The 26,388-nt window shown below is 40.6% G+C and overlaps 1 protein-coding gene and 1 long non-coding RNA gene across 7 annotated transcripts in view; one reads left to right on the top strand and one right to left on the bottom strand.

Moving 5' to 3' along the window:
• ZNF608 (zinc finger protein 608) overlaps positions 1-26,388 on the bottom strand; it is a 115,051-nt gene that overhangs the window by 86,871 nt on the left and 1,792 nt on the right. For 2 of the 6 annotated variants that reach the window (XM_066274214.1, XM_066274218.1), the window contains exons 1-2: positions 25,572-26,292; positions 23,484-24,574 (exon numbers count right to left, since the gene is read on the bottom strand). The exons of 1 other annotated variant lie outside the window; for it this stretch is intronic. In XM_066274214.1, coding sequence (XP_066130311.1) covers positions 23,484-24,392 — 909 coding nt within the window. In that variant the 5' untranslated portion in view covers positions 24,393-24,574; positions 25,572-26,292. Of the gene's footprint in view, positions 1-23,483; positions 24,575-25,571; positions 26,293-26,388 lie in introns of those variants that run through there. 3 more of the 6 variants (XM_066274219.1, XM_066274217.1, XM_066274216.1) reach the window with 3 other exon arrangements.
• Positions 25,967-26,388, top strand: part of LOC136334239 (uncharacterized) — a 42,012-nt gene continuing 41,590 nt past the window's right edge. The window contains exon 1 of the long non-coding RNA XR_010731129.1: positions 25,967-26,003. This is a non-coding gene — a long non-coding RNA (uncharacterized lncRNA). The remainder of the gene's footprint in view (positions 26,004-26,388) is intronic.

Raw genomic sequence — 26,388 nt, forward strand, 5'->3', positions numbered from 1 at the left:
CACGTCATATCACTTGTTACAGCTAGCAGTGACAAATATGGGACCAGACATTGACCATCTCATTAGCCAAAAGCAGGCCCATAGTTGCCATTGAAATACTGGTCAGTTTGTTGATTTAAATTTAGTTGTTCTTTATTTTAAATATTGTATTTGTTCCCATTTTTTTTTTACTTTAAAATAAGATGTGCAGTGTGTGTAGGGATTTGTTCATAGTTTTTTTTATAGTCCGGCCCTCCAACGGTCTGAGGGACAGTGAACTGGCCCCCTGTGTAAAAAGTTTGGGGACCCCTGCCCTATTGCCACCACCAGTCAGGTCTGAAATGCATTCAGTGTGAAATTCACCAATATATTTTGTAACTAAAAAAGACTGGAAAACGCCTAAATGTTATTAGTAAAGGATCAGTCCAATTAAATTATGGCATCACAGGTAGAAAGGTAATATATGATATCCAAGACCTATATATAGTTATGGAAAAAGAACAAGGTGCAGATGTTTCTTTAATATACTCTGATCTGTATAATACAAGAAATATAAGAAATATAAATATATATGCTTGAACATATGGAGACTATTTCAAGAAAGACATACAAAACTATTCAAAGTAGTTGGCTCTAGGGAGCAGGTCTAAGGGGGAAGTAAAACCTACTTTCCATTATATAATATTTTAGTACAATTTAAACTTTTATTGATTTATGTACTGCTTTTAAATTTTATTTTTAAGTCAAATAAGAAGTATTTTAATCAATGCAACTACTTTCTCAGGACTCTGGACCAATCTCCAAAGGAGAAAGCAGGTTAAATTTCCAGGGAGTATACATGAAATCAATGAGATGGGGAAAAAAGTACAATACTACCTCATCATTTAAAATTTGTTATTCATAATTTTAGTAATAATAAACTATATTAATACAATAATGTGTGTGTGTGTGTGTACAAACACCTGGAAAACATTCATCCTGGGAAAGTAATAACCTCTTTTTGATGTCTTTTGAGCAAGGTAACATTTTGACTTTGAAAAGAACCTAATATTTAGAATCTTGCACCTGAAGTCAGTTGAAATAATTCACACAAGATAACATCTCCATTTCCCTTAACCACTTAGAAACTAAAATGAACTCAAAAGACCTGAGAAACAGAGCCAGAAGTAAAGCTTAGGGTAGGCTCCCACGCACTGAGATCCTTCTGTGACATACGTCACAGCCTGGCAGTCCCTGCTCAAAACCCCCAGTCCCTCGCTGTCTGGGAGACTTCATCCCTCAGGGCTCCCTGAAGCCTGCCTCATGCTCCTTCTTGGCCCACATCTCCTATCTCCTCTCATCCTCTTTCAGCTGTGACCACATCTACAACGTCTCAAACACACCAAAAACACTTCCTCCTCCAGGCTTGCACACAGACTGTTCCCTGGGTCTAGAAATGGTCTCCCTTACTGTAAGTAATGCACACATAAGGACATTTCGGTCAACCACGGACCGCATTATACATCAGTGGTCCCATAAGATTATAATGGAACTGAGAAATCCCTATCGCCTAGTGATATCATTGTAACCACCCTAACATCACACACAGCACAATGCATGACTCGTGTCTCTGGTGATGCTGGTGTAAACAAACCTACTGCACTGCCAGTTGTATGGAAGTATAGCACATACAACCACAGTAGTGGCTGTACCATCTAGGTTTATTTAAGTGCACTCTGATGCGTCCACAACAATGAAACTGCCTGCAGAAGTGTTTCTCAGAACATACCCCCCTGTGAAGCGGCAACGGCTGACTATCAGGCCCCAATTCAAACAAACAAATATGAACTAACTCTCCTTCCCCACCACCCCTCTCTTACTCCTCCTCCTGCCTGATTTTCCCTTACAGCATTAAACAGCAATCAAAACATATTTATTTGTCTGAAATAAACTAGAATATAACTGTCATGAGAGATGAGACTTTGTTTAGTATCCTATCTCCAGGACCCAATGTGGGTCAAATAAGTTTGTAAATATGATGTATATGTTTGCTCGCTTATAGTTTGCATTGGGTGTGGGGGACAGGCTGTAAGCAGGAAGGGTCCTTATAGCCTAAGGCAGGGGTCCCCAAACTATGGCCCACGGGCCACATGCGGCCCCCTGAGGCCATTTATCCGGCCCCCGCCACACTTCTGGAAGGGCACCTCTTTCATTGGTGGTCAGCGAGAGGAGCATAGTTCCCATTGAAATATTGGTCAGTTTGTTGATTTAAATTTACTTGTTCTTTATTTTAAATATTGTATTTGTTCCCGTTTTGTTTTTTTACTTTAAAATAAGGTATGTGCAGTGTGCATAGGAATTTGTCCATAGTTTTTTTTATAGTCTGGCCCTCCAACGGTCTGAGGGACAGTGAACTGGCCCCCTGTGTAAAAAGTTTGGGGGCCTAAGGCTTAGTTTTAAGGCTAAGCCTTTCCCACCCTTTTAATATTAAGATCTTCTTAATACTAAGCTTTTCCCCACACCCTTGACTGTTGCATGATGTGGGGTAGTGCACTCTTATGAGAAATCCTATTTATGCCTCAGATAAGTGGCTTTGTATCAGAGACTTCCTTATTTGTATATTGGCTTAAAGGCTTTAATTTCTACACTATAAAATAAGGGAGACCAGGAGCTCTCTCTCTTGGTTCCTGAAATTAGCATTGCAGAGGAGAAGCAGCCAAGATGGCAGAGTGCTGAAGGAGAAGCCAGTTTGTGTAGAGTTTGTGCAGAGAGAAGGAGATGGAGAACAGAGGTGAATAAGGCTGGTGAGGTAGAAACCTTTGATTCTAGGAATACTCGGATAAGTCAGTGACTTTGGGAGCCCTGAATGGAAAGGGAAGTGTTTTCCCACTGTGTTTATTTCTCGCCCACTGGGTGCGAGCTAGGATTAAGGGTAATGGCCCACCAGTTCTTGGCTCCATTGTTTCATTACCGTCTGTCCGAATCAAATGCGAACCTGCACGGGCCAGGCGGTTGTGATAGTGGCCGCAGCTACTGGCTTTACAGACCCAAACTGTGCTTAGCATATAATCAGCATTCAAAAAATACTATATGTGCTGAGTGAATGAATGAAGTGATGAATGAAAGAATAAACTGTGACACGCAATGACACCTCCCCCTTTCTAATGTCTGTTGTGAGAATACATAATATTCAAAGCTCTCTAGACTGTAGGAGAAGGCAGGAAATGAAGAAATGGATAGTCAACTGTTATCCACAATATCTGTATTTCAAAGAATTCCTTAACATAGCAACCACATCCTAAACCTAAACAAATGATAAAAACAAAAACTTCTTAATTTTTCCACCACAAAACCTACCAACTGCCCTGCATCTGTACATAATTTTCTGACTTTCTTCCCATTTACAATGCAGGATCTGTCCAGCCCCAGAGGCCCACAGAGCTTCCCCACACCAGCCCATAGGGTGTACTTCCAGAACACCTTAGAGCAGGGGTCCCCAAACTTTTTACACAGGGGGCCAGTTCACTGTCCCTCAGACCGTTGGAGGGCCAGACTATAAAAAAAACTATGAACAAATCCCTATGCACACTACACATATCTTATTTTAAAGTAAAAAAACAAAACGAGAACAAATACAATATTTAAAATAAAGAACAAGTAAATTTAAATCAACAAACTGACCAGTATTTCAACTATGCTCCTCTCGCTGACCACCAATGAAAGAGGTGCCCCTTCCGGAAGTGCAGCGGGGGCTGGATAAATGGCCTCAGGGGTCCGCATGCGGCCCGCGGGCCGTAGTTTGGGGACCCCTGCCTTAGAGTCTAAGGCAGGGGAGTCAACCTTTTTATACCTACCGCCCACTTTTGTACCTCTGTTAGTAGTAAAATTTTCTAACCACCCACTGGTTCCACAGTAATGGTGATTTATAAGGTAGGAAAGTAACTTTATAAAATTTATAAAGCAGAGTTACAGCAAGTACTTTATGTCGGATTTTCGCTAAGTTTGGCAGAATAAATCTTTATAAAACAACTTACAATGGTTAGATCTATCTTTTTATTTATACTTTGGTTGCTCCGCTACCGCCCACCATGCAAGCTGGAACGCCCACTAGTGGGCGGTAGGAGCCAGGCTGACTACCACTGGAAGGCTTAGACCCTTTCTCTCTGGTACAAGCGGCTTTTCTCCCTTTCCTGTACATTCCCCATTAGCATCTAAACAGGCTATTATTCGAAAATCCTACTTTTTTTTAAAGATCTTACTTATTTATTTTAGAGAGAGGAGAGAGACGGAGAAAAGAGGGGTTGGGAGCAAGAAGCATCAACTCATAGTTGTTGCTTATTATATGTGCCTTGACCGGGCAAGCCTGGGATTTGAACTGGCATCCTCAGCATGCCAGGCTGATGCTTTATCCACTGCACCACCATAGGTCAGACAAGAATCCTACTTTTAAAAATGATATAGATATTCCCTGACCTCAAGTTTTCATGTTGTGTTTTATCAAAAAAATGTGTTACATATCATTTTTTGTTTTTCTCACATCCCATGTAAAATCCAAGCACTCCAATCAGAGTTTTACTACTACTCTTCCCACTTTTCACCCCAGGATCACTTGTGTTAAGATCAACAACAATAGTCATCCTTCTAAAGTCAACAGCCTTCTGAGTCTCATCTTAACCTGACTTTGGAAGCATGTGACACATTTGATCACACCTGTCTAAAATGTCTTTGCTTGCTTTCCAGAAACAGCAGACTGGCTGGGTTTTATTCCTCCACAGCTGGCGCCCCCTATGCTCCAGGGCTCAGCCCTGGGTCTCCCTCTTTTCCAACACTCTCCAGGTGACCTCTGCCAGCCCCAAAAGTGTCAAGCCCACTTCTCCCAATCTGTGCTCCAGCACTGGCCATCCAATTGGGTATCATCACTGGCTGCCATGGGGCACATCAAAAGTGTGTTCCACTCTTGCTTTTCCCCACCCCCAAAATCCACATTCTCTCACCACCCAATATCCATGTCCTGTCCTTATTCCCTTAGACAATCTAAGCACTTTTCACCAACTTCATGACAACCAAGTCCATCCTCTCGCTGGGACTACTTGAAGAAGCCTTATAACTGATTTCCCTATTTCTCTTCTTGCCTATCTATAATCAATTCTCCACAGAGCAATCAAGAGTAAGTTTCAGAAACAAACCAAAGCATGTCACTCTCATGCTCAAAATTCTTTAAAGGTTTTTTATCATATTCAAACTAAAATCCAAACTCCTTGTAACAGCCTACAAGGTTCTGAATGATTCTAGCCTGTGCCCAATCCCCAATCCAATCGGCACATGGTCTGTCCAGAACACATTCCATGTGTGTTATCCGGATGCATTTAACAGTACGTGCAGTCAGCCGAGGGGGAGACTAAGAAACACATCTAGAAAAAAAGTGCAAACATCCAATCAATCGAAAGTCCAGGCTTTGGTTCCCCTTAGGGTAGCATGAGTTGCTCAATCTGTTTTTTCTCTACCATCTCAAGTCTATACTTGACACAGTGCTCTACAATTGAGCCTCAAAACCATAGCTATGTAAATGCTGCTTCAACCCTATCTCTTACACTCAGTTCCTAGTGCCCAAGATCTTAAAAAATAGTTGACAGAAGTTCTCAACAAGTAGGCAAATCTTCTACCAAGATTTCCAACAGAAGGAATATACAACTGTGTGCTCTGTCAGTTCCGCAACCCTCTCCTTCACCCAAGTCCAGGTACGAGAGGAAGTAAGAAATTCCACAGCCTGCACAAACTGCGGGGAATTCTGGCCTGAGGTGAATGAACTGAGAGGAGGTAAGAGGTACACCGGTGAGTTTTTCACCTCCATTATCCCTCTGACTTGTGTCCTCAAAATTCTACCTGGACCTTGTACAGGTACACTCATAGGATCTTTGTCAGTAACACATTACTGCTATTCTTTTTCCTCAAATCAAATTATTCAGGAATATTAGAAATGTGCAGTGGAAGGAAACACAACTTAATAAAAATGTGTATGTATATATTTTAGATTATATAATATATATGCATTACCAAATAAGAAAAATAGAAATGTATGACAATATACTACTCTCAAATCTGACTCACCCCATAACTTTTTATTATTATTATTATTATTATTATTATTAAGTGAGAAGTAGAAAAGCAGAAGACAGACTCCCACATGCACCCTGACCAGAATCCACCTGGCAAGCCCCCTACTGGGCGATGCTCTGCCCATCTGGAGACACTGCTCCATTGCTAAGCAACCAAGCTATTTTAGCACCTGAGGCCAAGGCCATGGAGCCATCCTCAGCGCCTAAGGCCAACTTGCTCAAACCATTTGAGCCATGGCTGTGGGAAAAGAAGAGAGAGCGAGAGTGAGAAAGAGAGAGAAAGAGAGAGAAGGGGGAGGGGTGGAGAAGCAGATGGTTGCTTTTCCTGTGTGCCTTGGCCAGGAAACGAACCCAGGACTTCCACATGCCAGCCCAATGCTCTACCTGGCCAGGGCCTCACCCCTTAATGACAATATCAATCTTCAGGATCTCATCTGCCTGTTAGGTCTCTATTTAAACCTCACTCTTTGCATTAGTTATAAAAGTCCCTTAAAATATCCACTGTAAAATCAGAAAGAAAAAAAAAGAGCCATGTCAGACCCTGCTTCAACCTCATCACTTATCCTTGTTGTCAGCTCCAAATATCTGAAGGAACATCTACAGAAAAGGTTCTCTCTGAAACCAGCTTAAAAAGAACCAGCTTTTCGGGCAGAAAATGTGTGACTTAAAACACTGTGAGATCTCTTCTGCCTCTTCCCCACCAGATAGTTCCCGCATTTGAGCTCCATTTCTTGGGCCCAATGAGGTGGTGGCACCTTCTTAAATTCACCATGAGGATCATTCAGTGGATTGCTAATGGAGGGCAAAGATCTTGATAAATGGAGAAAAATTACGTTCTAAGCAGATAGGACTCCATATATATATATACACACACACACACACACACACACATATATATATATATATCTCAGAAGGTAAAAGATATTTTTGAATTTATTGGGGTGACATTGGTTAATAAAATTACATAGGTTTCAGGTATACAATTCTATAAAACGTCACCTGTAAATTGCATTGTGTGTTCACCAACCAAAGAATGGCATTTTTTAAAAGGAACTCAGCCAAGCAGATCAAAGCAAAGATCACTTCTGCTCTGGGGCAACTAACCTTTAGTTTATCTCACGCTCCCATGCTACCGACAAGAACAGCCTCAAAGATCTACACTTCCTTCTCTGAAGCGCCTTCGATTGGCCTAGATTACACAGGTTTTCCATAATCTGAAAACCACTAGCCCAGTACAGCTGACCTGGTGCTTATATTTCTTACTTTGAAAGGCAGCTTCAAGTTCGTTCCTTGTGCCATTTAATTTTTTTTCCTGGTGCCATTTAAAACTGCTGAGGGTTCAATAATCAAATGTTAAAGCAATGGATATATGATAAATATAACACATATAGATATAGCCAGATCGGTGGTGGCATAGTGGATAGAGTGTCAACCCAGGATGCTGAGGTCCCCAGTTCGAAATCCCGATGTTGCTGCCTTGAGCCCAAAGGTCGCTGACTTAAGCAAGGGGTCACTGGCTTGGGGACTCGGTCAAGGTACATACGAGAAGCAATCAATGAACAACTAAAGTGAAGCAACTATAAGTTGATGCTTCTTGTCTCTCTCCCTTCCTGTCTCTCTCTTGCTCTAAAATCAATTTTAAAAAATAAATCATATTAAAAACTCATATATTTAACCCATTTCCTTACTATTTCTGATATTATGAAATGTATTTTATATAAATACCCAGTCATTTCCCGTTACTGTTAAAGAAATGTGTCCATTTGCTTGCCTTGTAGATCATTATGTAGTAAATCCCAGGCATTCTTTAAAAAGCAGATCTTATCAACAGCTCCATAGTCTAACCATCTGTCCACAGTACATTACTCTTCTCTCTCTCTCCTTATAATTCTAGGTAATACAACAAATAAAGTTCACTATACAGCCCTATTAGCCTGCCAACTTCAAAGCTAATTTATTGGTCCAAGACTCAGGTCAGTGGTGTCCCCATCTAAAACAGAAGAGGGCCAATTTCTATGCTGTGAAAGCTCTGAGGTGCACAGGAGGCAACCAGCAGCAATAGCTTTAAAAGCATCAACTCAGATCACTATACTCATTACAGCATGGCCGTTAAATACAAGAACTGCAGAGAGTAAGCGGATGCTGAAAAGTAGGCTGGTCCTTCCACAGCAACTGATCACCATCTACCTGCTCCTTCTGCAGGTTCACTCCCTCTTCAAGCTTCACAGATGCAGCGTCAAAGCAGCAGGCTGGACCAGGCCTCAGAGAGCACCATAACTGGGGGACATGAGCCAAGGCCTGGGCAAAAGCGGTATTCCCTAAGGTCTGATGGGGTAACTGCCAACACCATACCCAACAATAGTAGGTGACAAGAAAGTGGCAACTCTTTTATTGACTGATGGATTGATTTTAGACAAAAAGGGAGAAAATAAAACCACATCAATTTGTTGTTCTACCCATTTATGCATTCATTGGTTGAGTTTTGAATGTGCCCTGACCTGCACATTCTAACCTGCAACCTTGGCACATTGGGATGAAGCTCCAACCAACCGAGCTACCCAGCCAGGGCCAAAGTGGCAACTTCTTAACACACTGGAGAGGACACCTATTTTGATCCCACGAAAGGCCAAATCACTTTAAATGGAAATACTAAATCATTTAACATTAAAAATCACTTCTCTTCTTGATCCTATCTGTTCATGCAGACCAACAGACTAGATTTTTTTCCCTTGACTACTGTATATCTCAGCAATTTTCAGCCCATGTGCGACAAAAATTTTAAAGCATGCAATACTTGGCTATTTAGTCAAGGGCACTGACCTCTTTTCCTTTAGATTATCAAATAAAAATAAATGACAACAGCCAACACAACAAAAATCGCTCAGTGGGAAGGAATTAAAATTATACCTATTTTTTTTTTTGTCAGATTGGCAAAATATTTTTTTTGGTGTGCCACAGAATTTTATTAATTAGTTTATGCATACTATGAGATAAAAATGGTTGAAAATCGCTGGTATATACATATTTAAGTATACATGTCTATGTGTGTTTATAAATACACATACAAATATGCTGTATTTAATGAGTTGTAGTTACTTTTCATTCTCTTTTTTTGTTGTTTACTTGTTGTTTCCCGCACTCCCCCCAAAGGGTACTTTGATATCCTTCCAATTTTTACAATTAAACCTAACCATCTGGACTAAAATCTTCACATTCACCAAATTAGTCACAGATTTTGTGGGTAAGCTGAGAAAGTAAATGCTATGCTCAGTGCTAGGATTTAAACCACATCTACCACAGCAAAACACTCTCTCTCCAATAATCTCTCCAATTATGCACGCACATTCGGGCTCAAATAACATGCAAGCAACTATACCTCATTGCACAGAATATTTATACAATTAGTATTACTCTTTAGAGCCCAAAGTGAGTTGCCACAGATCCCAAATGAAATTCTTCAAGAAGCTTTCAGAATTTATACTACAGACAAAAGATAAAACAGCACCTATTTTCCCACCACTATTTAACTTCAAATGTGTGCTCATCAGATCCAGAGTCATTTTAAAGAGATCTGTATCAATAATGTGTTGATACCAGTAAAAAAAAAAAAACATCACCTAAATACACTGGGCATTGTCTAGATTTTTTTTAAGTGTGAAAGTCTTTGAACCTCTTCAGATTGCACTACATGTGTCAGAAAAAGAAAATTCAACATATGTAAGATTCAATACGCTTAGAGAGCTGAAAGCCAACAAGGGCAAGTGATTTCGTGTTGTCATCCAATCACCGGAAAGGAGCCGCAAATATTACAGAACTGCCATCCATCTAGAACTGGACGGGATTATCTGCTGGAAGTAACCCTGCAGCTGTACTAACTGCAGGTAAGTGGAAAACACTGGTTCTTACGAGGAAATAATGTACATGAATTTATAGCAGGCCTATGGAGTCATATGCTAGTTTTTCAAAGGAGACTTGAAGGCTTTAATGTGAGCTAAAATAGAAAGTACTAACCTTGGGTGTATACAGGTTTGTAAAAATTATTTTCAAAGCATCTTAAAAAAGGTTAGCATTTTTTTTCTTTCACATTGTATGTGGGCAACAAAAAGTATCCACTTAAATAGTACCCATGGAGAGGTGAGAAAGGAGGACCCAGACACAAGGTGAACCCTCATTAGTATGCAGGAAGATCAGCACCAGTTCCCCTGTGTTTTCTGTACATGTGAACAGGAAGGACTAAACCCACTGAAATATATACTTGGTACGTTTAAGTGGTTTTTTAAACCCTCAAAAGCATTCACATTGTGGAAGCATTGACAATTTGATAAAAACCAAAACAAAACAAAAACTTTCTTTCCCAGAGAGATTAAAACTGTAAAGAGATTTCAAGTTTGCAAAGCCTTTAGGCTGTCACAAACATTAACAAGAGCTTTTTTTTTTAACTTGGCACTTTTGTTTTGGATCCCTATGACCTAGGTTGAGCACATACTAACAGTCAAACAACACCCAAAGAAATCGTATTTACGTAAGCACTGGCAGGGATTTACCTCTTTGGTAAACATGACAATTTTTGGCCCTGCCGGTTGGCTCAGTGGTAGAGCATCGGCCTGGCGTGCGGGAGTTCCGGGTCCGATTCCCGGCCAGGGCACACAGGAGAAGCGCCCATCTGCTTCTCCACCCCTCCCTCTCCCCTTCCTCTCTGTCTCTCTCTTCCCCTCCCGCAGCCAAGGCTCCATTGTAGCAAAGCTGGCCCGGGTGCTGGGGATGGCTCTATGGCCTCAGCCTCAGGTGCTAGAATGGCTCTGGTCGCGACAGAACAACGCCCTGTCCCGAGGGGCAGAGCATCGCCCCCTGGTGGGCGTGCCAGGTGGTTCCCGGTAGGCACATTTAGGAGATTGTCTCTCCCTGTTTAAAGCTTCAGAAAAATAGAAAAAGAAAAAATAAAAAAAATAAATAAATAATGACAAATTTTTTGGCATTTTTAATGTATTTACACAAATTTAGTCTATTTAATGACTATAAAAGTGCTAAATTTTATTAAATTTAAAAGTTTGACATTTTAAAAATTATGTTGGATGTTCACAGAAGTAAAACCCAATCTCCTTCACTAAATTAGAATATATTAATAAAAAAGCATTTGGAATGATCAACAGTACATTAAAAAGTCACTAGTTTCATAAGGCTGAATACATTTAAACCTAAATCTTTACACCCTTTTTGCTCCATTCCTATGACCCTCCTGTGACTTACCATCACCCCCTAAAAAAGAAACAGATCTGTAAAATGAAGCGATCAGCCATGACACAGACTCAAAAATCAAGCTATTTGAAAAGAACACGATACCAAAATAACAGTACCAGAATTTGGTAAGGAGAAAAACAAAATGAGATCATGTTAGGACAATCTAACATATTTAAACACTCAATTTATCTAATGGCATCAAGTAACAAACAAGTAATTTTCATGTTACAGAAGGAATGGGCTTTGCCTTTTCATGGCCAAACAGAATACAAAGACATCATGTAGAAACAATACTTGTAAGTATCCTGAGTTATCATTAGGGTGACAGTTTATACACAAAAGAGCACTTTGAAAGAAAGGGTTTTACTCCCAAGATTAATGTAAAAATAAAAACTACATTGGGGAGTGTTCAAAATGATACTTCTGGAAAACATCACTTTACTAGTAATTTCCTTAAGCCTATTATTCATAAAAGGATTAGGACAGACTACAACTACAATAGGAACAAATGCCATGACTTCTTCCAGTCTTCTACGGTTAGATACAATCTAGGTCCTAAAAAAAAAGGCATCCTGCAATTCTGGCTGCCAGGCCAGTGCACTCCCCTTCCCCCTCTATTCCCCTTTGCTATCCCACTTCAGTGCCCTTGCTGGAGAGTTCTTCTCCATTCAGTAAGCTGGACCCTAACTAACAAAATAGTGGGGAATTTCCATAAATGGCCTTAATTATTCAAGAGAAGTGCATTGTCAAGAGCCGGTTTAACAAAGGCTCTTCAACAACCAACCCTTTTCCCATACACCTTTTTCTACTTTTTACTCCCTACCTCCACTACCTCCACCACCAGCAGCACTACCATGACCATTCCAAGTCATCTGAACAAGCAGGAAAAACTCAAGAGCAGCCATTGTCCTTCTCTCAGTTGGAAGAACCTTCCATTTTTAGCTTCCTGACCAGGCAGCAAAGAAATGACAACCTGCTTCCGCCTTCCTCCCCTCTCTCTTTACAGCTTAAGAAATACACTTGTCCAGGCAGTTCTCACTATTAAACCATTCATTCTTCCTTCTTTTGTGAAAAACGGGTAAAACAGCTGAACATGATCACAAAACATAGTGCTGGGCATTCAATTCCTATACCTTACAGCCTCATTCTTTCACCTCCTGGTCCATAGGATTTGGTGACCGAATAAATCTAAATCTGTAAACAAACGGTTTGCTTTACAATTAAACCATTCATTCCTTTTTTCTTTTTTTTAACTGCTTGGCGGCTACCCAACCCAGAGACTTCTAGGTTCTTCCATTATTTAGTGCTCCCAATGGTTAAAAAGGCAATAAGCTCATTTGGAGTTTATAAAACTACGCACTATGAACAAAAGCGTGTAATGCTTCCAAGACGCACCGTGGCTTCTACTGGCACAATGGGGAGCTCTGTGCAGTCTCCCCAAAAATAAAAATGCCCAGACCCAATTAAGCACCCTGGGGGCCTTCAAAGCAGTTATGCTAAGTTGCAAATACAGCAAGATCCACTTGAACTCCAACTGTCTTCTGTGATTTTCCTCCCAAGGTAGGGAAAAGCCGGGCCCACAGACCTCATTAAAGGGTAATTAGTGAACCCCAGGACTTGAGGGGCAAGCACAATTGTGCCTATTGTGAGCATTTCACTATGAGGCAACTCTTTACTTTTTCTTTTTTTTTTAAACCTAGGAGGTCTCAACAATCTTAAAGGACCACATTTAAGTTTTAAGGATTTCAATCTGGCTATTTTTTCTATGACCAGTCACAGAGTAAGAAGGAAGCAGTACAAAGAGCGCTCCCAGACCTTCTGTAGAATTCTGGCATCGCCAAAAGTTTGCAAATAAAAAAATTTAAATAACTTATATCCTATATAAATAATTCAAAATAAGTTTTGCTTTAAATGAAGTGAAATAAATGCTCCCCCTCTGGGTTACAGAGACTGAAAAAAGCACATAAAAGAAAGGATATAATAAATCAATCATTATAGAGCTTTTATGATTATGTGTAACGATGAAGGAAAAAAACAATTGATCTCTTTACACATGGTGTTATTTAAAACTAATACAAAGTAATGTGATCAACATAACCACTTTACCATCAGTAAAATTCTTCATACCTCTTTAAAACCCATTATTACTGTTGATATCAATGGCCCAAAATGCTGAGGACTGAATGCTACTATAAAATGCACCAGTAAATTTGGCTGTTCGTGTTCTTCAATGCCAGGGTACCACCTTTCTGCAAACACTGAACCAAACACCCATGGCCTTAGTACTAAAATTCTCCAGCACATTAGAAAGCTTTTAAGGCGAGTAATAAATTGGCCTGACCTGTGGTGGCGCAGTGGATAAAGCGTCGACCTGGAAATGCTGAGGTTGCCGGTTCGAAACCCTGGGCTTGCCTGGTCAAGGCACATATGGGAGTTGATGCTTCCTGCTCCTCTCCCCCTTCTCTCCCCCCCCCCTCCTTTCTAAAATGAATAAATAAATTAAAAAAATTAAACTAAACTGGGCCTCAGCAACCAAGAATTAAAGAACTCTAATCTTACATATAATCAGGTGGATCAATATCATTGTTTAAAAAAAAAAAATCACTGCAGAGGAAACAGATTTGGGGTAAGAATCTCCCTCAACATTGAACCACCCCAAAACGCAGAGGCCAGCACATTCTCCTAACTGTGGATTAGGTTAAATCACGGGAAGCATCAACTATGCCTACAGCAGCCCAAAAGTTCCAAGTTTGCAGAGGACATGCTCTGAAGGGCGTAGTCTGGATCTAGGCACACTTCAGGCCCACTGTGACATCTTTAATACTGTGCTGCCCTTTTAAGCCAGTTAATCACCCAATTTGTTTATTTAGCTTATAGCTTTTGAATATCCAGTGAAAAATTTTCAAGTGTGTAACAAGTCTTTGGTGTTTTGGCAAATATACTTTAGCTATATTTAGAAGTGAATTTGTGAGTATTTGTGTTCTATTAAAACACTGCACCAGGATCCTGTCATCCAACTTGGGCAAACATCCTTGTTTTGTTTATTTTAGAAATACTGCAAAATTTATTTGTTTAACTTAAACATATGTAATACATTTTGAGAAATCTTAAAAAATGGAAAAGGCTTATTAAGAAAGAGATGGGGGGAACAACACCCTAGCTGCTGTGCTTCTCTTTTTCTTTTTTAACAGAAATATATATTCCCAGTATACAGGGTTTTGAAGGGGAAAATACAAGTCCTGGAAGTCATTCCACACAGTTGGAAACTCTTCCTCTTAAAATAAATCCAAGGGCTCAAAAAATAAATATTCAAGAGCATTAATTTGTTTCTAGATGTGTGCGTGCAAGTAAAACAGCAATCATAATGTGGAAATTTCAGTCACATTTTGCAACTAATTGGAAGCAGATTAGAATTCCGCCTCAGGGGAACGTTGTCAAACTAGAAGCTGGAGCAAATGAAGAAAGAGGTGAGGGCGTCGTGAAGAGCTGACAGATTTACAGCGCTCTGGGCTATAAACGGGTCCGGAGAGGGAAGGAGGGCGCGTCCCCGGCTGCGGCTGCGCGCCCCCGCCGCCCCCCCGCAGGGAGCGCGCGGCGGGGCCGGCGGGCACGAGCGGACCACGCCCCCGGGGGCCCCAGGTTTCCATCTGCTCTAGCCGGAAAACAATAAACTGGGCCTTCCGAAGAAACCAGCGGTCCTGATAAGATAAACCTGCAGACTGATAAACCCGAGCACGCGAAAGTCAGAGGGAGAGAAGAAGGTTTCTTTATATTAACAGTGGGGGAGGGGAGAGCAAAAGAAAGCAGATTGTGGAGGATAATACAGCAATGGAGTAATGGAAACAGCTGCTGGCTTTCTACTTCAGTGTCTGGCATCTGCTGCGGCATCGCGGGAAAGGCTGGTGAAGGCTTTGGGCAAGGAATGTAAATGCAGACAATTGGCCAAATGGAGTTTGATGCGGAAAAGCTCCATTGCTCTGTTTTAAAATCATGTTGTTCCCTTTGGGGAGCAGAAGCAAACAATGTTACTTACTCAGATTCCACCTTCAAAGCAGTCCCAGGGTTGGGGAATGTGAGTCGCTTTTCAGTTACTTAAGATGTGAAACAATATAAAGGGATAATGCCTAGTAGTTGGAGCTGCCTCCATTTGTCAGCGTTGCGCTGATCCTCCAGCACTCTTCACGGAAAAGTTAAATAAAGTACTTTTCTGTACGTTTCACTTACTTTGAAAAAAAAAATTCTTTAAATCACCACTGCTTACTTCTGAACTGACTCAAGGGACACTTTCTATTTATTGTGCCTATTTTCTCCTTGGCTGCAAAGATTCCATTCTAATTTCATTTCCATCACAAAAGAATTGGCAAAGAACTAAAACGCAGAAACACATAACTGAAGTGCTGCTGTGCTAGTCATAAGCCTATAATAAAGCACAGATTTGATAGCATTATCCATGTACTGTGGTGAACCACACACAAATAAACAGTTCTCCATGAAGAATGAAAACCCGAGGCTTCAACTCTTCCAATTCAAACATTATTGTTGCTTTTAACATGAGCCATCCATAAAATCAGCCAAGGAGGTGACAGGAAATCCAAAAGTAATCTGGTCTGGCTTATGCACATTTTGGGAAAAAAAAAAAAAAAAAGGAGATGCTTTCCAACTCATCCTGATGATGTTCTAAGGGAAAAATGGGTAAAATGCAAAATCTAGGCATAGAAACAAATGATACTTTTACTCCAAGTGAATTAAAACACATGCTGAGCGTAGCAACCAAAAAGAGTACAGTCCTTCAGAATGGGGAAGGCTTGCTATCCTAACTAGGTACAACTTAGACATGACCTTTGCACCTTCAGTGACTAATGTGAAAGACAAAGAGGTGGACCTAAAGCAGCCGGAAGGCCAGATGTGATTTCCCAAGAAACCAGCTCAGGAGTTTTCTTTAATCAAAAGGACGAACAGTGACTTCTAAGAGTTTATGAAAGTGTGACCAATTGGAACTTTGTCGTCTGTTGCTAATTGAAGCATATAAAAGAGTCCATTTCTTAAAACATACTAAAAACACTTTTTTTAATTCACTGCCACATGACAAAAACCAGAATCAAGTTGACTGGTAGAAGATCAGTGCAACCAAAGACCAAGCTATTATTTCAAACTGTCAGGGGAAGGCAGTAAAATTGCTACCAGGTCTCCTTAAGTTACCCTTCAATAAAAAGAAGCCATCAGGGAAATAAGAGGAAAAGAAAACACATCAAAACCTTAAAAGTCCCTTTAAGTAAAATTATACGTCTGTGGCACCATGCCATCTGCTCTCCGGTTAACATAAGCCAATTCCACAACCTAAATATCTGCTTTCTAAAATCATTATGTACAACACAAAATATAATCAATATATTTTTAAACTGTAAAAGCTACATTCATATGGCATTATTGGAATATGCCTAAATGTCCCTCTAGGCACATTTTTCTTAAGGTGCTAGCATACAATGAGGATTCCCAGGAGGCAAAAAAGCTCAGTGGTTGAGCTAGAATGTCACAGTGAATAATAATCAAACTGGGGAGGGGGTGGGATGAGAAAGAAGAGAGCAGATTTGAAAAATCAGCAGTAGTAGTATTCATCCCTTCAAACTCATTTGTTCTAACTGAAACACCCTTCCCTTTGAGTTCTCTTTTACAACTAAAATATGTTTTTAAATTTCCATTTAGTTTCACTGGGGGGTGGGGAAGCCTTCTGAATACCAGTTGAATACCATAAAGTTCAAGGCCCAACGACCTACAGAAATACAAGAAGTATTTGCTTTGTAATCATTTTAGTTCTTCCGGCAAAACCCAAAGGTAGCTCTAACCAAAACGGAGAAGAAAGGAGTAATGTGCCAACCTCACCCCTCTGGAATATCCCAAGACCTCTCATAATAACATTACAAACATCCCAACTACTGGTCAGCTGAATAGTTTAAGAACCTTTCATTCAGTTGCAAAATCTTTATCCCAATTGCCAAAACCTTTATCTTAAATTGAAAAGAACTCGCAACAGAGAGCAAGTAGTCACTAGTGAAACTTCAGCTGGGAGAGAGAATTCAACACTAATGGATCCATTTAGCCTGCAGCAGAGTAGAACATAAAATCAACAAGGACGCTTTTTTAAAAAAAAAAAAAGAATAAAGCCTTTACTAACTCAATATTCTCAATCCACTCCCAACCCAACATTTACATATGTAATTATAACACTTATATACACACACCTATGCAATACCAGAGTTACACAGCCCAAGTATGATCCTAATGTTAGTCTATAATGATGACTTAAGTCATTCCTGTTCTCGTTCCTATCTATAACCTTAAATGTACAGATTAAGAGGGAATTATTATATACTGACAACAGTCCTAGTGAAGAAAGATTATTTCCACTATGATGTTGCTAAAAAGGATAGCTCTGGCTTCCATGTTCTCTACTAAGGATAAGTAATTTAGGAATAAACTGTTTAGTATTCAAGCAAAACCCTTGATGTTCAGTTCCTTGGCAAGTTCAGAGTGCTGGCAATCAAAACTATGTTGTGCTACAGTAATTACTATGAAAAACTTCCAGTGCTCAATATTAAAGAATAGAATAACATGATCCATCCACCTCTTCTACACCACTAGAGTGTGTTCAACATGGCAATTATCTCCGTTCAAGAAGCAGAGTTTAAACTGCATTGAAACTCAATTATACTCATGACTTTTTAAACATACACTTCAAAAGGCAGGTTTCATCACATTCAAATCACCGAGCAAAATCTTTCCCCCCACTTATAAAAAAATAGATTTTTATCCCTCTCCCATGAGACATCTTCAAGTATAAAAATGATTTCTTTTTAACATTTGGGCCTACCTTTTTCTCTTTATTAAAGCAGAGGGATAACTGAGCCATAAGGAAAGACAAAGACACATCCTATCTGATAAAGACAGAGAAGTGCAGTCTCCCAAATGTCACTACCCACCCAGCCTAGAAGTGCCACCATTTTAAAAAACCAGATTGCACACTTGTTAACGAAAAACACATTACTTTGCTACTTTTAAGAATGCAGAGGGACTAGGAGTAGTAGATTTATGATTTAAGTGCTTGTGGCTAAAATAGCTTTCCAATTACCAAGGGTCTCTTAGGAAGAGCAAGAATGCATTATGTGTTAATGACCACAACCAGGGGTCCCTTCTCCATCCACTCTTTTGTCAGAACCCGAGCAGATCCTCCCTGCAGCTTCACCATTAACATGTCTGTTTCCTGTCAGCCCACTCAGAGATAATGTCATTTATCTCAGGGAGGCACAAGCCCAGTCATTAGTTTCTATAAAAGACCTCAAACAAAGGCCGGATAATGTTTTACCCAGGGCTCCTACTAAAACCAGAACCAAAAAGCTTAGCGTCTAAAACTCTAAAGTTATCATCATTAAAAAGAATATATTCCTCGTTATTAACAATCCTAGGCTACAGCTCTTAAGGAGAGTAAGGTCTCTGTACAGTAAACACCAGTCCAAAGCCCTATCACCTGCAATTAGATTAACCGATAAACGCTGACCAGTTGCCTGGGAGAGCTCTTGCCCCCTTTACCCCCAGGGGGAAAATTGACAGAATAATTCAGGTACTGACTAAATAGTTAGATTTTTGAAGAACGGACCCCTCATTGTGATTGCCTGCAGGAACTGAATAACCATTAGAAAGTGTTCAATGGCTGGGCTTCTGGAAATCTTTTAAATAAAAGTGGAACTAGTTAAAATAAATGTAGAAACATGTGTTTTCACAGTGTTGCCCATATTACTGCAATTTCAAGTTTCTATGAAGTACCAGGTGAACTTTTTTAAATTTAAAAAAAAAAACCCAAAACACAGACACAGTCAAAATTGGAGCAAATCTCAGCCATTCAATCCTTGTTTTTCATGCTGAAAACGAAGAACAGATGGTACTTTCCATGTTGTTTGAATCTGGTTATTGAACACCTCTGTGGTTAGGGAGATTTCTGCTTAGCACTTTCGGCATACATTTCATTTACTAACTATAAAATGCTGCTTAGGAAAAATAAGTCTTTATAACACTCTAATTAAAACCATCTTGCAGCCAAGCAATTTCACTTGAAGAGCATTCTTAACCTCTTGACATCTGGACAATCAATTCCTCCCCCCGCCCTTTTTACAGACTATTTGCAAAGTTATTAAAAGTTGCTAAACATTATGTATCTCTTTTTAACACAATCTTAATCTTGATTTTTAAAAAATCAGTTTTTTTAAATCTCTCCAGCAAACCCAGCAGATTTTAAATACTGTGCTCAGAACTTCAGTGAAGTGCCCAAGTCATACAAATTCTCCTAGCTGCAGGGGTTCTCAGAGAAAACTTCCTTGGGGAAAGGGCAGCCCCTCTGCGCCCACCTCAAAAGCCCAGTCACCCTGCAAGGAAGCCCACAGAAAAGTAAGGAGCTGGATCAATGATGATTGGGAACCACCCTTAGTTACCAACGTTTTTAACAGCTAAATCCCTTGTGTAGCTTTCAAAACAGTTTGCTGTCTGACAACAATGGACTTTGTTCTTTAATTAGAGCAAGTGACCTTTCTGCCCTTTTATTTCACAGTAGATAAACTGCACTCTCTAAACAGAATTTGTAGGGAGCACTATATTTGGGGAAAGAGGCATATAGTTCACAAAACTCATTAATCAAAATATGTTCTTAAACTGCTCACACTCACTCAGAAAATGTGCCAGAATTCCCTAGTGAAGTGTTAAAAGGTCTCTACAAGGGAATAAAATACAATGAATGATATCCTTTATAGACAGGTCCATTTGTAGACACCACCTTTAAGCTGTTAAGGAACAGCTTAGTGAGAACAGTGTGATATTGGAGGAATAATTCTCCTTTCTGAATATGTACTGAGTAGTCAGAACCCTAAGACATAACTATAAGACTTCCTTTGCCTTTCTTGCCTATTTCAGTATCAGTTGTTTTTAAGAAATTGGCTATGTATTTTTTTAATTTTCCAGCGATCAAATAAGCCCACGTAATGCTAACCATTTAACCCAGCGGAATGCCTCTGTCTGACAAGTCAAAACTGTTAAGACAACTAAGGAGGATACACGCAGAAGAGGCTCAACACAGGCTATTATGCTTCAAAAGAAAGGAGGGGGAAGGTGGAGAAGCAGGTTTTAACAGCCAAAAGCCAACCCGTCAAATCTACTTATTCAGACATGTCACTGGTGGCTTAACCACAAAATGGGCTATAGAAATAGAGCTCAAACATCTTAGAATTATGGCATGTTTTGATTTTATTCACGTATTAAGGGAGTGGCGACTTTTACAACATACTTGTGGTTTCCACATAAAGGAGTAGAACACTCATTGATTTAATTAGGTTTCATAAGGTCCAATTTATCATGTTTTACATGACTTCGTGTAGTGAAGAAACAGAATAAACACACCAAAAATAGACATTTAGGCATGCTGTGAAAATAAACTGGTGACAAGCCAGTCTTATGAATCTCCTGCGAACCAGGAAGGAAAGAAAAAGCGCACACACATATACTACATGCACCCCCACCTTTTGGGTTCACTTTGGCCCATAATGAGCCACATCTGATTGCTAAAAAGTGACCTTCTTCACTTTTGAGGCACTTAACTCTTAAACAAATCCAGATAATCAAGCAAGACATAAATTAAAACACTGTTCCAAATGTCAAAAAAAAAAAAATCCCGTCTCAAAGATTCCTCAGTATTGAAATATTTTTGTTGGATGACGCTTGTCCTACACATCTTTACCTCCTAAAGAGGTATCCTCCTATCGTTAGGAAGCATTTTCTAAACTGAAATTGAATTTACACAACCACAAGTGGAATTAAGAATTAATTCCCTGGGTGGCATCTGTGGAAGAGAGTGCCATATCTGTGTGCCAAGGATGACAACATTCTTCAGAGAAGCTTTTCTGGGGTGGGGTGGGGTGGGGTGGAGGTGGGGACCTTGATGAAACAGTGTTCCTAAGCCAACACCCCAGCTTGACAGAGAAAAGCCACCACTGTAGGATTCAAGTCCCTTGAGCCATCTCTGAAGTACCCCGTGTGAGCCAACACCAGTGACTTGGGTTGGCAGTGGAGTGAATCTAAATGCACCCAGCTCTCTCCCCTCCTCCACCCCAGGCTCATCATGACTTGTTTGCTCTTCATTTATGTAATTCATATTATCACATTTATACCGCTCTGACTGAAGATGAGTGGCATGTATATGAATAATTTAATTCTTCCATTCTTCACCCAGTTTCCTCCGTGACTGAAAAGTGAAAAGAACACAAAAACTGGAGAACCGACACCACGCTCTAATCTCAGTTGCCATGACAGCAGCCTTTGAGATACTGAAATGTTCCGATTGCCAGCTAAACAAAATTGTTGAATGTGAACATTTGGCTGGAAGATTAAAAGGCTAAGGGGAATGCAAAGGGCAGTACCTCCCACATTCCACGCAGCAGTGAATCCAATCAAATGGCTCTGACTCCTTAACCACAGCCATTGTGAGCACTGGATTAGGGCAATTCATCTAGATAGTTAGAGCAGATTAGAACTGCAATTTGAAGACTATTGGCAACAAAAGTAAATGCCCTACTGTACTAAGTAATAAGATTTCAGAATGCCTTTTAGCAGAAATTATGCAAAACTACATGTTTAAACTTAAGAATTAAAATCTGAGATTTTAAAACGTTCATTGAAATTCATCAACATAAAGTGCTGTCTGACCAAACGGACATGAATAAATCAAGTGTTCGGTGGGTATTTGCCGTTTTGGCATTAGCTACACCTTAATGTACCTTCATCAAATTCTAAAACCATCAAATCAAAAAGTTTTTTCCTGTATTCCAACTTAAATCTTTAACACATGAACACAGAGGTATAGAGATGTAAGTACTGAGCAGTAAATAACTGTACACAAAAATAATTACCCAAGACATCTTACAATTCTGATCAAGTTAGATATAGTAAAATCAAATTATTTAATAAGCATATTTCCAAACACCCATGGCCACAAATCACATGATAGGAATTTTGCTTCTGCAAGGCATAACCTGTAGAGTTAATCTAAAGATCAGTTTTATAGAAACATCATTCACACTCCCAGTTCACTCCCAACCTGCCCAGTGAACAGAGGACCTTCGGTCCTGGGACACTACTCAACGCACAACAATCACCAGACCAGTAAGTCACAGGCCTCCAGCACCAAGCAGCAGAGCACTGGGGGCCGTTTTTCAAAGGCAGTGTGCCTAACTAGACTTGAAAGCAATGACAAAGATGAGAAAAGGGTCCAAATTGCCTAAATCCACGATCCTGAATTCTCTAATGCAACACATAATTCTAGTATCCCTTGGCTATGTTTGAACATTTCAGGAACACCAATCTGCCAAGTCTATTTCACTTTTTTCTTTTTTAAACCAACCTTTCAGTTCCCTAGTCAAACCAGAAATCCAAGTGATAACTCTTAACTCCCATGGGCAAAAGAACAAGGTAGAGTCCTACGGAGCAGCCACCAAAATCATTCCAGTCTTTCTACACAGTTATGAAACCAGTGACCCAAGGACACCAAGGTTGGGGGTTAATTCCAGACCAATGAGATCCTTTGGACTTTTTAGAGAATGTAACGAAAATAAATAAATAAATACATGTTTTGAGGGTGGAGTGTAAATTGGCATCCTTGACATACTTCTCCAGGGAGGGACTGTGAACCCTGCACCTAAGGACACGTTACCAGAAATTCTAGGACACGAAAATTAAAACAGAACACAGTTCTCCTTAGGGGAGAAACCAGGACAAGAGTCAAGTGGTACAGGCACAGGTTTTCTATTAAAAGCACACCACAACTGGCTGACTAGGCAGGAGATGTTCTGCAGGGCAAACGGATCTTAGAACACTCTGGCCCTCCCACCTGCGGACCCAAATACTAGCACCACAAGCAGCAGCAGCAGCAGCAGCAGGAGAAGCAAGAGCTGAACACTACACCTAAGTAAGCTCCCCCATACCTAATATTCAGGGAAAGGATGCGTGAAATAGAAATCTCACAAAGAACCACAAAGCACAAATAAGAGTAAGGCACACAGAGGCACACCCCTCACACACACCCACACAAATGCACACAAAGAGGAAAGTGGGAGATCTAAGAAGGCGACTTTATCCTACCTTCTCGGTTTTCAGTTTCTTGATTCGCCTGTGGCTCTCCTCCTCCTCCTCTTCCTTCTTTACCAACATACAGTTTCCCATGAGCCCTGAATCCGGGGCACTTTTGCTAACTTCCCCTGCAGCCACGCCGCTGCCACTCCCAGTGCCCCCGCAGTGGAAGGGGCTCGTGCCACCTCCATTGCTCTTGGCCCCAAAGCCATAGAGGTGCCCCCCAGAAGGGGCCTGACCGCCACTGCCATTCTGGTGGCCCTGAAGCAGGTCGTGCTTGTCCTTCCTGGATTTCCCCGCATCCTTATCCCGCTTGGCGCCTCGGCTGCTCTGGCTTTTACCTGGCTTCTCCTCTTTGCTTTTCCCGCAGGAGGCCGCCCCCGCGGTGACAGCGGAGGTGCCGGTGCTGGTACTATTGCTGTTTGGGTTGCCGCCGCCGCCGCCGCTGCTCACACTTTGACCCAGCGCTGAATTCATGCCAGTTGCCTCTCCAGGGCGCCCTTGGACTTCCTGCCTCTTGCCAGTGCTGCTGATCTCGGGAATCCCATACAAGGCAGCAGAAGGCAGAGATTTATTAGCATCCTTAGAAGTTTTACTCCTTTTCACTTTTGATTTGCTGGTCTCTTTGTGTGAATTCCCCTGGGGAGCAGAGGGCTGAACAGAAGCAAATTTTAGGCCATCAGCTAAGGCTGCGGTAGCACCGGCCCCACTGGAGGCCAGACCTCCACAATCCTTAGAGTTGCTGCTGCTAGTGGTATTGGTGGAATTATTCATCTCAAATTTCTGTCTGTCCTTCTCCAAATCAGCATCCAAATCAATTATTAAATTTCCAACCCCGATTTCCCAATCATCGCCACTGTCATAAGTATCAACCGTATTTGGATCCACACCTTTTCCTGCAGTAGAAATGTTCACTGACATCCTGAAGATGAGCTCTCTAGAATAAAAATCCGATGAACTTTCCTTTGGAGATGAGGGGACATTCGTTTAGCTCCGCTGGGCTTTCTCTTGGGGGAAAAAAATCTTCTAATCTTCCTCTTCTTTTTCCTGCCCCAGGAATGTGTCCAGGGATTTTACACCCTTCAGTCCAGGTCCACCTTTTCCTGTGAAAGGGGGAAAAGTCGAATATTTCTTGTCTGGGTGTTACCAGAATAAAAAACGATTAATATTAGGGAGTCAGTAAGGGGTACAGGGAAGGATGGAGAGTAAGGTGGCTCATGTATTGTCTCCACAGTCCAATATCAGGTATAAAAGAAAACAACCAAACCCCCCAAAAATACCCGTAACAGTAAGCATCGTACAGTAGCTAAAAAAGAAAGTCCCTTTAGCAACAACACAGTCACTTGTTAAAAGATATTAAAATATCTTAAGGATCTGAGTCAATTCCAGAAAGGTTTAATAAAAAAGGAAAGAAGCGAGTTTAAGATTTTTTTTTCTAGCATATACAAGTGATATCTCAACCCCAGATACACAGCTTGAACACTCAGACAAGAGGGAAGAACACCACTTTAAACATCCCTAAACATGCCCTAGATCTTGCATTTTAAAAGACCAGACCCTGGAAGTTCTATGAGGTTAATTTCAGAATGATGTTGCTAAATTTTCCTTTTTTCTATTTTGTTACTTTTTACAAATTGTCTGGGCAATCTGGTTTATGTTCCCAGTAAGGAACAGAAAAACCAACCAATAATCCCCCCCAATCCCATACACACCCTCCCCTATCCTTTCTTCCCCAACATTTTATACAATTTTATTTTGGACATACACACACATCTTTAAGAGCATTTCTCTATAGAAAAGACAGTGTTAAATAAAAAGTAAAATATCTGCCTTTTGATTAAAAAAAATCTAAACAATTCTACCATAGTCCTAGGTCACACACTTGCTCAATCTGTTAAATATGGTGCTACTGACTGTACAGGGAAACTGATTAAGACATACACTTTAAGTGATCTGCGCCAAGGTGGCCTCAATGACCGCAAATGAGTGTGTGTTTGACAAAGATCAGTTAAAACGGTTTTTAAAGGGATCAGCCCCTTTTTAACAGTTGATTGTCAAGAAAAATAAATAAATATACATACACACACAGACATTGCTTACCTTTAATCCTTTATCATTTTTTAATTAGGCCAGCAAATCAAAATGCCTTTCCCACTCCACTCGGCAAACAAGCCTGTGCCTCATTTTACTTAAACACCAAATGATCAAGAAGGAAGAAACCAAACAACACATCTCAGCCAGAATAATCACTCGATAACATTATTCCACCTCCCCACCCCCCTTTTGGCAAACGGATCAGGAGTCCTTCTCTCCTTAAAAAAATGTGTCACTGTACAGCTGGAAGATAATGTTTCACATTCACAACAGAAGCACCAAAGGTTTTTTTTCCCTCTTAACAAGCATCGAGAATAATAGGTTATTTTTTTTTTCCAAAAAGAGAGAGAGAGAGAGAAAGAGAGAGAGCTTAGAGAAAAAAGTTTTCCCAACTTCTCATTCCGCCTTCAGTTCCAGACTTCAGAGTCACCGTGATCAGTAAGTAATGATCCCATGAAGCAAACCTACAGGCGTCCGCTAGTAACAAGACAGAATGTGCTAACATCGGGATAAATTAGTGAAAGGGAAGAAAGAATAAGAAGAAAGGACTGAAAATCTGGGCTGGATTCCGCCTGTTAGTCGGGAAGTGGCATTTTTCCGCCCGTCCTGACAGATTTGATTTCTTGAACTAACTTAAGAGGAAAGGAGGGGGAAGAAGAGGGGGAAAAGGAGGGAGGAGGAAGAAGAAAGGATGGGATGAGAAGCAGAGCCAGAGGAGAAAAAGAAAGGTGTGGAGGGGGAGGGGAGCAGATGATTCAGTGAGCTGATAAACCAGTTATAACAGCTTTCGCTCCGAGCGGGGGGCGAAGGGGGGTGGAGAAGG

Source organism: Saccopteryx bilineata, chromosome 4, assembly GCF_036850765.1.
Source record: "Saccopteryx bilineata isolate mSacBil1 chromosome 4, mSacBil1_pri_phased_curated, whole genome shotgun sequence".
In the NCBI taxonomy this organism is placed as follows: domain Eukaryota; kingdom Metazoa; phylum Chordata; class Mammalia; order Chiroptera; family Emballonuridae; genus Saccopteryx; species Saccopteryx bilineata.